This window comes from Schistocerca nitens, chromosome 9 (genome assembly GCF_023898315.1).
Source record: "Schistocerca nitens isolate TAMUIC-IGC-003100 chromosome 9, iqSchNite1.1, whole genome shotgun sequence".
NCBI lineage: Eukaryota > Metazoa > Arthropoda > Insecta > Orthoptera > Acrididae > Schistocerca > Schistocerca nitens.
The window spans coordinates 323,495,037-323,510,814 of NC_064622.1; the positions used below are offsets into that span (position 1 = coordinate 323,495,037).

Genomic DNA, 15,778 nt, shown 5'->3' on the forward strand with positions numbered 1-15,778 from the left:
TCTGTGGGATATGTTCAACTGCACCATAGCCGGTCCCAAGCCCAGTTGAGAGAGGAGGAGGAGTAACACCGCGTTAAAAAACCTTGGTTCACTTGGCCCAGGTGATAGTACCTCTTGAGGGCCCCTTGCCAGGAATACAGTGAAGACTTCAACAGCAGCGAAGGCGGAGAAGATGGACTTCGGTACGGCAGAGCTGGCGGAAGAGGCACCTTTTCTCTTTGGGTACAAAAAGAGTACAAGTAGCGACTGAACCCCAGAGGGGCGGCTACAGACAGCGTCTGACTCATGATGAGCGGCTGACTTTAGGCTGGGCATCCTACTGCCTATGTGGAAAGTAACGGGAAATTACCACATTACATTCCCAAGCAGTACATGGCATGTCTCTCCATGTGAAAGATTCCGGAGTTAAAACTTCCCCTCATTCAGATCTCTGGGAAGGGAACACACAGAGTAGACGTATTTGAAAGGAAGAAAGGGACAGCGAAGGGAGGAAAGATAAGGAATGGAACATGGAATGTGAGGACACTACTGCAAGCAGGAAAGCTAGAAAATGCAAAACAGTAACAGATTAGATGCCCTCGGTTTGTGTGAAATGAGATGGGGAGAGAATGGGGAGATAGAAAGTAGAGATTATAAGCTCTTTCACTCAGGGGAAATCAAGAGTGGTGAAAACAGAGTAGGAATATTGACAGGGCAAAAGTTGAAAAATAAGATAATGAAGGTACAATATATTGATGGAAGATTGATGATGATATGACTGAAGGGTAGTTCACAAAATTTGGTATTAATACAGGTATATATGCTAACCAGCCAGCATAGAGATGAGGAAGTGGAAGAATATTATGAGAAAATACAAGAACTCGTCAAGAAAGAAAATAGAAATGCCTGCATTATCATGGGGGACCGGAATGCAGTGATGGGTGAAGGAAGAGATGAAGATGCAGTAGGAAAATTTGGATTAGGAATAAGAAATGAGAGAGGTGAACGACTAATTAGTTTCTGTAAAGAAAATTCATTAGCAGTGGGTAACACATTATTTGAACACCACAAAAGGAGACGTTACACATGGATATCAAATTTGAATAGGGAAAGATATCAGTTGGATTACATCCTGATACAAAAAAGGTTTAGGAATAGTTTGAAAAATGTTAAAGCTTATCCAGGAGCGGATATAAATTCAGGCCACAACCTAGTAATGGGAGAAATACAAGTGAAGTTGAAAAAAGTCTGGAGAGGTAAAGCAAAGGAAAGCCTAAACACAGAAAGATTCAAAGAGGTAGGAAAGGCATCAGATTTGGAGAACAGATTTATGGAAAAATGGCAAAGCGGTAGTGTTGATGAAAGTGTTAATGAGAAATCGATGAAAATGAGAGAAGGACTCTGCCAAAGAAGTACTAGGAATTTGAGTATCCCAAAGCACCAGGCAGGAATGGATAACAGAAAACATGTTGAAAAAGATGGAAGAGCAGAGAAAGTGGAAAAGTGTAGAAACTGAAGAAGGCAAAAAGAGGTACAGGAAACTGAATAATGAATTAAGAAGAGAAACTGAAGAAGCAAGAGAAAAATGGGTGTAACAGAAATGCGACGGAATAGAGAAAATGGAGAAAGACGGAAAGTATGAAATGATGTATAGACTGGCTAGTGAGACGTAAAAGAAAGAGGAATAACATGGAAAGAGAAGGAGCAGATGGTACTCTAGCAGAAGAACCACAGGAGGTTTTGAACAGATGGCAAGAATATATTGAATGTCTGTATAAGGGGGATGAAATGCAAAGCAAAATTAAGGTTGAAGAGGAGCAATATGTGCCAGAAGATGGAAAGGGATTTACCATCTTGGAAGCAAAAGTAGAAAAGGCACTGAAGGAGATGAAGAATAGGAAGGCATGTGGAATTGATGATTTGCCAGCAGAACTGTTGAAGAGTCTGGGAAACAAGGCAGGAAAAGAAATAGTCTACCTCTGTAACGAGATATATGACAAACGGGAATGGCCTGAGGACTTCCTTGCAACAGTTATGATACCAATACAGAAAAAGAGAAACACTAAAAATTTGAAGAGCACCGAACCATCAGTCTAATTTCTCATACAGCTAAAGTCTTGCTGAGAGTGTTGAATAGAAGGTTATATGGCAAGCTGGATAGAGGGATTGCAGAGGAGCAGTTCAGATTTAGAAGAGGAAAAGGAACAAGAGATGCTATTGGCCTGTTAAGAACTACAGGTGAAAGATACATGGAAAAAGGTAGAGAAATCTTTGCTGTTTTTATAGATTTAGAAAAGGCTTTTGACAGAGTTCAGTGGAACAAGCTGATGGATATTTTGACGAGGAAAGGAGTAGATTGGAAAGAGAGACGACTGATACAGAGTCTATACTTACACCAGAAAGTAAGGATAAGGATTGGGAATGAAATAGCAGGAGGAAGCAGCATTGGACTAGGTGTTAGACAATGTTGTTGCCTTTCCCCACTGTTGTTTAACGTATACCTTGAAGAGATTATTGCGAAAAGCTTAGATGGGAAAAGAGGAATATGCATTGGTGGAAAGAGAATAGAATGTATAAGATTTGCTGATGACATGTTATTAGTGGCAGAAAGTGAGCGGACAGTGAATAACATGCTGAAAGATCTGAATGAAACACAGCAAAAACAAAGAGTATGGTCATCAGTACAAGACGCAGACTGTCCAATATTAAAATAGGACAATCTACCACTAGCCAAGTAAGTGAATTTAAATATCTTGGAAGCACAACAACTGAAGACTTGAGATGTCACCAGGAGGTGAAAACTCTAACTGCCATAGCGAAGGAGAAATTCGACAGAAAGAGGAGACACTTATGTGGCAAATTAGATAAAGGACTAAGTAAAAGGCTTGGCAAATGTTTTGTCTGGAGCGTGGCACTATATGGGGCAGAAACATGGACGCTGAGACAAGAGGATGAAAAAAGATTAGAAGCATTTGAGATGTGGATGTGGAGGAGAATGGAGAGAATAAGCTGGATGGAAAGAGTGAGTAATGAAAGAGTATTGGAAAGGGTTGATGAGAGAAGATGTCTACTGAAGGTTGTAGGAGAAAGGAAAAAGAACTGGTTGGGACATTCATTGAGAAGGGAGTGCTTGCTAGCAGATGCTTTGGAAGGATTGGTTTGTGGGAGAAGACTGAGAGGAAGAAGGAGATACAAGATGATAGATGACATAAAGGGAAGAGGAAATTATGCAGACTTGAAGAGAATGGCAGAAAACCAGACAGCCTGGAGAACTGCCATGTGAAAACCTGCCTTTTGGCAGAACACTGATGATGAATGATGTGGTATGTTCCACTCTAACAATGCCTTGTTTTCATTCATGTCCTGGCATGCAACAACATGGTCCAATCAGAAGGTGCAAGAAAGGGACCAAGTGTGACCAATCTTGAAAGCATAAGAGCACACAACTCAAGAGCAAACATCAATTCAGGGTGTATACACGAACAAGAAAAAAAAATTCCTGGATTTTTCCCATATCTCCCGGTTAAAAACGCACTTTTTCCCACGTGAAAATACAGAGGGGTCCAAAAAAATGTATCCACTGTTTAAAAGTCCATAACATGCTAACTAATTGACGGAGTTGTCTCATTTTTGGTGTAAGTGTAGCTTGAAGCCCAACTTAACGATATCACTGTAGGTGTTTGAAATGGTCACCATTAACATCCACACACAAACAATGCCGCCGAACTGCACCACGAACTACTGGCTGCAACGTGTTCAGTTGGATATTTTCACATAAATGTACGATGAATTCTCAAAGTTCATCCAATGTGCATGGCTTTTGTCGATAAACAACGTCCCTTAGTGTTCCCCACAGGTAAAAGTCCAGAGGAGTTAGATCTGGGGAACGTGGTGGATACTCCACAGCACCTCTACGGCTTATCCATCTTCCTGGTAGATTTTCGTCGAGATACGCCCCAACACGTTTTTTGTAGTGGGCTGGGGCATCATCTTGTTGAAAGTAAACTCTTCCATCTCCATACAAGTCTCGGATGGCAGGTAAAATGGATTTCTGAAGGTACACCTCACCGGAAACTGTGCCATCAAAGAAGAATGGCCCAATCAAGCCCTGGTAAGACAACCCACACCACACATTTACTCCTGGCAAATTCACGGCTTTGTCTACATGGACATTCATATTTTCGGCGGCCCAGTAGACGCAATTGTGGCAATTTACTGTACCATTGAGTTTGAACTGTGCCTCATCAGACCACACAATCATCTCTGCAAACTCTTCATCGTTGCGCACAATGTTAGTAAACCACTCACGGTACTCCATTCTACGATCTGGGTCATCTTCGTTCGTTGCATGTAGCAATTGTGGGATATAGCACTTCCACTTTGCTGTCTTCAAAATTCGCCGAACACTTGAGCGGCTCACTCCAGTTTCACGGGCACACTGTCTCACAGACTTCTGTGGTGAGCGAGTGAATTGTTGTAACACACAACGGGAGTTAGCTGGACTTGTTACTGTTATAGGTCATCCAGATCGTCGTTTGCGTGCATCTTTAACACAGCCTTCAGCTTCAAATTTGTCTCGAATGCAACGAATCGTTAAACATCTTGGTGGCTCTGTTTGATACTCATTTCGCCATTGCCACTGAACCTCATTAATGTTTTTGTACTTAAAATACCACTTCAAAACTGACTTCCTTTCATCAAATGTAAGCCTTGTACCAGCCATGTTTACTCGAGTAACTAGGTGCAACTAAGAACAAAACACTGACTACCTGGCAACTGTCATCTGACAAAACAAAACAACGCACACAACACTTGTGTGGCGACTGTCGGAACTACAAACTATTACACTACCAAAGATGAGACAACTCCGTCAATTAGTTTGCCAGTTATGGACTTTTAAACAGTGGACACATTTTTTTGGACACCTCTGTATACTTCTTCCAAGATAAATATACACTTTTTCCATGATAAGCGACAGTGTAGTTTCCCTCGGAACAGTAAAAACATCATTCCTTTGAATGGTAAAGATTTTATACACCAGCGTAGAACTTCTCAGTACTTTAGAAAAGTAAACTCGGCAAGGAAAAAAAAATAAAATAAACGCATTTTGGAAAGATCTTTGATGTGCAGCAACATGTATGCTGCATATTTTCATATTACAATATGTTTCATATTTTTGTATTACAAAAGTATAAATTCAAATTCCACGAAACACAGCACATCAATTTCCGAAGCATTGAAAGAGAGATTGCAATGCGCTTTTGTAACCCAATCATAGCTCATGTTATGTGATCTCGCCAGCCAATGACAGCAGATATTCAGAGCATACGACACATGATGTAGTCAGGCAAATGTGTGAACACACAGATAGGAGAAGTTAATGGTTTAAAGAAAAGCTAAGCTTTCACAAGTAATATTGATCTTGAAGACTAATAATCTACAAGAAAAGGTAAGCTTTCACATATAATACTGGTCTTTTTTAGCGTATGTTACACTTCAAGATACATATTACAAATGGGCCAGTAAAATGTTAAACAATGACATTAATGTCTGGTCATCTGGGCTCGAAATTATTCCAAGTGGTTGGTACTCAAAGCGTTAAGTTTTAAATGAGAGTCAAATGCTCTGTGATCTAAGAAATTCATCGCACTCTCTCACACGTAACACAAATCATCTTGCACAAAAGGAAATTTCCTCCCTGCGACCTCTTTGACATGGGTTTGTTTCAGCAGGTGCCAGAGAGCGCCAGAAAACAGGCGTTACTGCACATGGGCAACTACGATGATGCAGTAACCCAGTATGTTCATACACATAGAGCACTAAGAGTTCTTACATGATGTCATAAAAGAAATAAGGCACCATACAATACTACAAGACTATAGGAATTTCGTAAACTGTACTAAAATGCATAATTCGGCTTAAAGGACACATTCAATATGTTCAGATTTACAATGAAGTAGGCCCCAACCTGATATTAGGTTTTTCAGTGCACTTTTCGTGATGCAAATTTTCTTGGAGTACCAGTACTGTATTGTCTCATGTGTGGTTTGTTATTATGGCATAATGCCATACACGCCAGGGATTGGTCTCAGGTAGCACCTGAAGAAGACAGCGAGGCATGCTGTTGAAATATCATGCAAGAACGATGCGAACATCCGGCTGGATTCCTGAATATCCAAGATGTCAAAGTATTTGTGTCAGTGACAACACTAAAATTGAACAAAACTCCAAGCACCAACAGTAACCCTGTCAAATTCTACACTGAATTTGCAGCTGACAAGGAGACCACATTGCAATTGGATTTTTCTAATTTTTTATATTTATGGTACTTGAAGTTTGGAGTTCTAATATTTATCTGACAAGGCAGTTCGACGCAACTGTCAATAATTCTCAAGAAAACCAACTTTGAAGTTTTTCAAGTTAAATCAGGATTGATATTTCAAAGGGCCACATGGATATGTGGCCCAATACTTGCTTGTGATTTGGGTGACCAGAGTTCGATTCCCGGACAGTGTAAATTTTTAATCAGAGATGCATGTCTTATGAGCATTTCTGTGAAGGGTGAGATACATAAAGAAGAAAAAAATATTGGCAACATGCAAGATTGGTAATCGTCGTTCTTCCAGGAATCGAACCCAGCCTGTCCACATGGTAGACGAGCATACTATCATAGAGCCTCGTGGCCCACTGAAAAATCTGCTTTGATTAATGGAACAAAAGGGTCTCAGACAACTTCAAAGTCAATTTTCTTGAGAATTTGAGAATTTCATCGAACTGCTTCGTAGATTGACATCCTAATTCTGAACTTCATGTACTATAAATACAGAATGGTACAAAAATCCAATTGCTATAGGGTCTCATCGTGAGTTAGCTCCTATGTTAACAATAACACAGTACAGATCAGCTGAGCAAAATCTGTGCCCAGTGATTGAACAAACCACAGATCACGCCCCTATATGACAAGATAGCAGAAGTGATCCATAGAACTACCATCCTATCTCAATGATGTCTTTCTTTTGTAGAATCCTACATCATATTCTGAGCTCAAGCATAATGCATTAACTCGAACAGAATGACCTCCTGCATTCCATCCAGCATGGATTCTGAAAACATGACACCCCATTTGTTTTTTCTCACGCATGACATCCTAAAAGCCATGGATCAAGGCAGTTAGGTGGATACAGTATTCCTGGACTTTCAACAAGCATCTGACTCTGCACAACATCAACGATTACAAAGGAAAAAGTGATAACATTTATGACTGGACTGAGGATTTTTTTGGTAAGAATGATGCAGATGTTATCGACAGAAATATTGGGTGGTTATAATCGAAGTGTAGCTACCTTCAAAGTTCCAGTACAGGCTGCAATTTTCGTATTGCAGAAAAAATTGGTAGATACAATAACGCAGAACTGATTTACACTGGAAAAACATTAGTTCCAATTTTGGCCACCAGGTGTTGATCTGGTACTGTGAAAGCAAAAAAAGACATGTAGAAATGTTTCCATGTGTAATGGATCAGGAACTCGGTGTGGGCAGAAAAGATCACCCAAGTGAGAAACGCATAATGTTGATTTTATCTTTAACCAGACCTTACACAATTTATTCAATACGAGCACCAGAGACATCAACGAGATACTACACGCAAAACAATTTGATCAATAGTTGCTCACAGAAATTCTGGCTGAATCTGAGCAACGTGTTCCAGTATACTGGAATATATCAGGTAGAGACTGAACATGTCCATGGTAAATGTGTTCTTTGAGACATCCCCAGAACCTAAAGTCACTTGGTTCAGATCAGGTGATCATGCAAGCCATGCATCTGGAAAACCTCTGGTGATAACATATCCGTGGAAGGTTGCATTAAGTAGATCTTTCACTGGGTAACTGAAATGAAGTGTTGCTCCGTCTTGCATAAAAACTCTGAATTTAGCACATTTGCACTCTTCCACAGTAGGAATCATGCTGTACAAGGAGGACTCGATAATATGCAATAGACACGGTACACCTAAGAAGCCCTCTGGGCACATTCTCTTCAAAGAAGAACAGACCTAGGTGCTTGTGAATCCTTACCACATAGTCATATCGGCACATGCAATGGCACTTCATGCACAACACATGGGTGTGTTCACTGCACCCTGTAGAGTAAAATGTGCACCAACACTCCATAGACTAGTGCCTGACCACATGTCATCTACTTCGATCTGTGCCAGAAACCGCAGAGCAAATACAGCAAATGTCACTGCGAATCATGAGGTTTCAGTACTTGCACCGCCCGCATATTGTGTGGGTACCATTGTAAAATAGACCGTACTGCTGACAAAGGAATGGCCAATTCTCATGACACTGTACGAGCACTAGCACTAGCTGGGGCATGTGCTGAATTGCCAATTACAGCAACATTGTCCATAACTTTCACCACAACAGGACACCTTTCTCTGCTAGGTGCCACACCAAGCTCAACTGTGTTTTCAAACTTTATCATCATCTTCTTTAAACCATTTAATGACATCAGCCATCTCCTCAGACCTTTCAGTTGGCACTACTCACTCAATGCAGTACTGTAATTGCTGCCATTCACATAAAACAGTTTCACTAACAGTACATCGTTCTGTCCTCTCGACAGCCATTACTGCTCTCTCACATTATGACTTGTCAAATGACAGTGTGGATGCCATACTGCCACACAAACAAGTGTAAGAACCAAACTTGCATCCGGTAGCCACAATTCAAACTAATTGTTTTTCCAGAATAAATTGGTTTCACATTAATGCATTAGCATGAATACCAAGTTTTGCTGCCATACAATCATTACAGCTTACATTAGACCTTTGTTAGTAGCTGCACTTTTATTATAACCACACGGTGCTATCTGAAATGAAATGAGCATATGGCATCATTGGCCGGGAGGCCCCTATTCGGGGAAGTTCGGCTGCCAAATGCAAGTCTTATTTCATTCGACGCCACATTGGGTGACTTGCGCGCTGGAGATGTGGCTGAATGATGATGAGGACAACACAACACCCAGTCCCCGAGCGGAGAAAATCTGCAACCCGGCCAGGAATTGACCCCGGGACCACTTGCACGAGATGCAAGCACGTTACCAGCCAGCTAAGCAGGCGGATGGTACCATCTGAAAAATCTGCAGAAATATTCATTTAGATCTGATTAAGATTTCAATGGCACAGATGCAACTGAGATAGTTGGCAATGAAGTTGTCAATCCTGGCAACATGACATATGTCAGTAACAAATTTGGAAACGAATGAGAACTGCTGGACATGGGGTGGGGAAACTGGCCACAGTCCTCTGTGAGGGCAAACATCATAGGTTTGGGGTCAGTGAAGACCATAATGGGACTCCACTGATGGCCAAAAAGTATTTGATTGTGTTGTAGATAGCGATGAGCTCTCTGCTGTATGTACTCCAGCACTGCTGAACTGCAGAGAGATTGCTGGAGGAGAAAGCTAGCAGCTGCCTGGTGTCTGTCGCTGGTGTGTCACATCCATCACGGGGTAGGCACAGAGCAGGCGAAGGCTAAGAGTCAGGCTAGGTTGATAGATTTCTCACTTGGGACTGAGCTAATGTTCTCTACCAATAGCCAGCGACCATAGCATGCAAAAGTATCCACTTGCACGGCAGGATTGACAATTTGGAATGGAAGTAAAAGCATAAAGGAAGAAACTCATTGCCTTAGCAGACAGCCAAAATGATTTAGTGACACATGGAAGCACTAAGACTGATGCGCAGTGAAAGGCTGCCACAGCAGGATTGCAGTTCAGCTTGTAAACTGGGTTGAGGGGTTGCGTCAGGTGGCTGGCACATCTGTAATGAGGAGAATTTCCTTAAACAGTATGCTGAGAGGCACATTAAGGCCTTCACAGACAGGCATATCCTTGCGTATCTTCCATATCTTCAATATTCCCATTACTCCCAAACCTCAGCTATGAAGGACTCTCTCTCATCAACAAATATCATCCCACACTGGAACAACTGTACTACATCCTTCACCAGGCATTTAACTATCTATCATTATGTTCAGAAACATGGGATACCCCACAATCATTCCCACACCTAATAGTATTCTGATGCCCAACCCACCTACACAGTATCCTGGTCCATCCCCATGCTATATCCACTTCCCAACCCCTGCCATGTGGGTCATCTCTGGGGAAAACTGAGGTGCAAGAACTGCCCGATACATTTATCCAGCACACCCTGCTCCAGTCCCATCACAGGCTTATCCTATCCCACCAAAGGCAAGGTCATCTGCAAAAGCAGTTGTGTCATGTAGCAGCTCTATTGCAATTTCTGTACTGAATTTGATATGGCCATCAACTGTCCGTCCAAGTTAATGGCCACTGCCAAACTGGCCAAGAATGGTGCTGACCTTCCACAGGCAAAACATGCTGCCAAACACAACATACTTGGTTTGAATAGCTGCTACACAAACACATCTACCATTCCTTCTCTGCATGATAGCAATGGAAATACTATCGACGATAGTGCTGCCAAAGCAGAGTTACTAACACAGCTTTCTGAAATTCCTTCATCAAATAATATGAAGTAAATATTTGAGAATTCAAATCCGGAAGAGGTGCCAACATGAATAACTTAGAAACATATGTCCTTAGAGCAGTGAAGCAACTTAAATCACTTAATAAAAGCAAGTCTTCTGGTCCAGACTGTATGCTAACTAGGTTCCTTCAGGAGTATGCTGATGCAATAGCTCCATACTTAACCAGACTGTATGCTAATTAGGTTCCTTCAGGAGTATGCTGATGCAATAGCTCCATACTTAACCATCTTATACAAGTGCTCGGTTGAAGAAAGATCTGTACCCAAAGATTGGAAAGTTGCACAAGGTCACACCAATATTCAAGGAAGGTAGTAGGAGTAAGCCATTAAATTACAGGCCCACATAATTAACATCGAAATACAGCAAGATTTTGGAACATATATTGTGTTCGAACATTATGAATTACCTTGAAGAAAATGGTATATTGACACACAGTCAACACGGATTTAGAAAACATCATTCCTGTAAATCACAACTAGCTCTTTACTCAAACGAAGTGCTGAGTGCTATTGACACGGGATTTAAAACTGATTCTATATTTCTAGATTTCCAGAAGACCTCTGACAGTGTACCACACAAGTGGCTTGTAGTGAAATTGGGTGCTTATGGGATATCATCTCAGTTATATGATTAGATTCGTGATTTCCTGTGAGAGAGGTCACAGTTCATAGTAACTGATGGAAAGTCATTGAGTAAAACAGAAGTGATTTCTGGCATTCTCTAAAATAGTGTTATAGGCCGTCTACTGTTCTTTATCTACATAAATGATTTAGGAGACAATCTGAGCAGCCATCTTAGTTCGTTTGCAGATGATGATGATGATGTGTATTGTCTAGTAAAGTCATCAGAAAATAAAAACAAATTGCAAAACAATTTAGAAATGATACCTGTATGGTGCGATAATCGACAGTTGACCCTAAAAAATGAAATGTGTGAGGCAATCCACATGAGCGCTAAAAGGAATCCACAATAAATCGGTCAAATATAAACGCTGTAAATTCAACTAAATACCTAGGAATTACAATTATAAACAACTTAAACTGGAAGAACACATACAAAACATTGTGGGCAAGGCGAAACAAAGACTGCATTTTATTGGCAGAGCACATAGAAAATGTAACAGATATACAAGAGAGACTGCCAACACTGTGCTTGTCCAGCCTCTTTTGTAGTACTGCTGTGCAGTCTGGGATCCTTACCAGACAGGATTAACGAATTGCATCAAGAAAGTTCAAAGACAAGTAGCATGTTTTGTATTATCGTGAAATAGGGGAGAGAGTGTCTCTGACATGATACAGGATTAGGGATGGACATCATTAAAACAAAGGCGTTTTTCAGTGCAGTGGAATCTTCTCACAAAATTCAATCACCAACTTTCTCCTACAAATGCAAAAATATTTTGTTGACACTGATCTACAAAGGGAGGCATGATCGTCATAATAAAATAAGGGAAATCAAAGCTAGCACACAAGCATGTAGGTGTGCTGTTCGTGATTGGAATAATAGAGAATTATTGTGAAGGCGGTTCAAAAAACCCTCTGCCAGGGTGTGATTTGAAGAGTATCAATGTAGATGTAGATCTCTCCCCAGCACCAGCTTTTCTGAACTAAACAGATGGGCCATCACATCCTATGTTCCCATAATCGTCCAGGTCTCATCCTCTGGTAAGGCCTGCATCCACACCCTCTTTCACAAGGTCTCCCATTCCTCCACCTGCCAACCTCACCCACGTCATTGTCATTATGTGCTGTAGGATCTCACCAGTTCCAGTGCCCTTTTGTTACATTCCTATCCTGTGCACTTGCTATCTTATACACCTTGTGCCTCCCTCCGAGCCATGATCCATGCTTCATCCAAAAATTAATCTGCATTAAGTCCCTACATGAAACAACACCACTAAAATTCCAGGCATTATGAGATTCATATTTTGTGATCGTGTGATTATATGAGTAGTTGACAATTCTACTGGTACTGACACATTTCTGAAGTGTTTCTTTGACTTTAAGGTTTCTACAAGGCCTTAAAAACTTTGAGCACGTAAAGTGCAGAGCATCTCAAAACAAATCATCACGAAAATGCTCTGTAAGAAGGATTAAATGCTCCTATACAATTATGGCACATGTATGAGAAATTGTTCATGCTGAATATTTAAAACATTTCTTTGTAGGGAAGGTGTTCTGCTAACCAACTGATCACTCAAAATGGCAGGAGTGTTTTTATAAGGGATCTTCGCTGAGGTTTCATACAGTGCTCAGAAAAAGTATGTCTATTAAATGGAGGTTTACAGATACAGATAAGTCTAATTACAACTGGAGGACACCGAGTGCCCTACAGATGTTACCCAATTGTCACACAGCACATCCTGAGGTTAACGAATGTTAAGAGAGATTTCTACATTCTTACAATTTAGGCAGTAAAAACAAAATTCCCAATCTCTCAGCAATCCAAAAATTTTACCAGCAGATCCCAATAGTGTTCACAAAATCATGTCCCGAGTTTACGGTAACACAGGACTGGTAGCATTTGGTGGTCCTTAGGAACCCTGAGTTCAGCAAGCTTAAACAAGCCATTTAGATTTTCTGCTGTTTCACTAAATCAGTATCAACCTAAATAAGAGTCTGGAGTTTTAACCAGATATACTTCTCACTCTGTAGTGCTTTTTCCATTATGTTAAACACATTGTCAACTTCAGTCCCTACCTCTTTCTCCATTTTTCATCAGATTCTTTCAAGCCAGCTGGACATCATAATATGAGCAATAACCAGATCAAATAAAATATTTCTGCACAAATGTAACTTATAACATTTTGATATGCACTTTTCAAAGAACTACTGCTTCATGACTACAAGAATAGTCTTGATAGCTATTTCTTATACACAACTTTTGTAAGAAAATAATGACATATCAGAATTACTGCTGCTGTTACCTTTATGACAGTTGTTTGAAGTCTGCTGAGTATGCTGGAGAACGAAGTTTCATTAAATGACATGGAAGACGATGACTGTGGTGCCGTTAACAATTGAAAAAGAGAGTTATCACACGAAGTCTCAAAATCAGCAGGAAACACAGCTGTTGCATTATCTCGAGATCTCTTTGTAGGTACGTCCCCACACCTGTTGGACAGTTATTTTTCAAATTTGTAATCATAATGCCAAAGCAAAAAAGATACAAAACACATTTTTAAGTATTAATTTCTAATAATATGTAAGTAATAGCATATTACTTCACACCCTCATTTGCATAATGTAAATAGGTAATAAACTATTGTGAAGATTTGAGTACTGAGGCCAAACAAACTGGCTGGGATGGAGTTAAGCTACAATCATAAAATTATAAATATACACCAAACTGGTGGATAATAGATACATTCAGTAGGTGAATTGCAGAACAGCCAATATACACATTTTTAAGTTGACAGAACTATTTCTAGCTTTGGAACTGGGTTCGGGAAGGTTTAAAATTAAGAGATGGTCACTCAGACTCCATGATGAGAGGAGCCCACCTGTTGAGAAGACGAGGGGAGATAATGATATCTCTGTTTCTCCTCATACTTACATTATATGCACTTCCTATAAACTAAACTAAGCACAGACTGTGTGTTAGGAGCTAACCTCAGAAGAGCAATGGACTTATAAAATAGTTCTCAATTTATTTCTTCATGATAGTCACTTGTTTCCTTTGACTTATAAATGAGAACAGAATTTGATGCAAAAGAGGAGGAAGCAACAGTGTACAGGACAATAAATCCTATGACTCTTCACACAGGATCAGGAAAACTTCCACATACCCTGCCATCTGTCCAGTCTTTTCTGACAGAATGATAGGCATTAATTAACATTATACATACATACATAATATTATGACAAACTGTGTCTCGCTGAAATGTGGTAAATTTCATTATTCCTTGTTCTGTCTTCCTCCTAATTTCCAGTGCCCAAAATTAAGGTGAGCCTGCCTCTCCCTGTTACTCAAAATATTTTTCTCTGTAAACCAACATTCCAACATTAATGTTTATGTGTATCTTCACGCCATCTGCAGTCATTTCCACTACCCTTTCTATAGGCAGTACAACTGTTTCGTTTTGTTTCCCTCTCTTTCAAACCATTCCTGCACTGAACACACAAATTCATATGTGTTATCAGACAAAACATGAACAGCAGCTTACTGAACTAACCATTTCACAAGTAATTCTTTCTCCCCCCCCCCCCCCCCCCACTTCCACTCTTTCGCTGTCAGCTTCAGACTTTCTGTCATATAAAATTAACACACCACACACAGAGACACGAAAAATCCAACGACAACAAATCACAACAGTTAGGTTATTGGCAGTGAGCAATGTTCACAACTGACTTAACAGGCACCCGAGGTGGCTAGGCAGAGCAATATGGCACCAATGAACAGAAGACAAGACCACACATTTTCTGACTGGCTGTTGTTAAGCAGCTGCCTTGTATACAACTTGCCATTAATCACTATTATTTTGATCAAGGTGTCGTTCATCAGCAAAGCTTTTAATCTCATAGTGTACACAGAAAAGTTCACCAGTACATGTAATATGCAAGAATTTATTCAATCTACATAAAAGGCAAACCAAAGATGGCAAATCAAAGACTGTTTTCATTGTTTGAATACTTTAAAGATGCAACACACTATCCTCTGCAAAAGTACTGCTGTGTGGTGTGTGATCCTTACCAGATAGGGTTGATGGAAGACATTGAAAAAGTCTAAACAAATGCAGCTCATTTTGAATTACCACAAAATATGGAAGAGAATGTCATGGACATGAGTCAACTGAGGTGAAATTCATTAAAACAAAATTATTTCTCATTGCGGCTAGAGCTTTTCATGAAACTTCAATGACCAACTTTCTCCTCTGAATGCACAAACACTTTATTTTGCCAACCTACGTAAGGAGAAATGATGATCAAAATAAAATACATACAGAGCTCATACAGAAAGATTTAAGAGTTCATTTTTCTCCATGCACTGTCAGAGTGGACTGGCAGAGAAATGCTCTGAAGGTGGTTCCGATGCATCTTCTGCCAGACACTGAATTGCAGAGAAGTCACGTACAAGTTTAAAATCAAGTGGTTGATTATTTTCAATCTGTAATTAATGCACATAAAATCAAAGTTGTGTAACACCGCAGATGATTCGCAGTGAGCGTCTTTCAAACAACAAAAGCTGAAACATATCTACGGTTACCAAAATCAACATTG

The 15,778-nt window shown here is 40.2% G+C and overlaps 1 protein-coding gene across 1 annotated transcript in view; it reads right to left on the reverse strand.

Moving 5' to 3' along the window:
• LOC126203212 (protein downstream neighbor of son homolog) overlaps positions 1–15,778 on the reverse strand; it is a 95,081-nt gene that overhangs the window by 54,528 nt on the left and 24,775 nt on the right. The window contains exon 3 of the mRNA XM_049937456.1: positions 13,486–13,672. Within this exon, the coding sequence (XP_049793413.1) occupies positions 13,486–13,672 (187 nt within the window). The remainder of the gene's footprint in view (positions 1–13,485; positions 13,673–15,778) is intronic.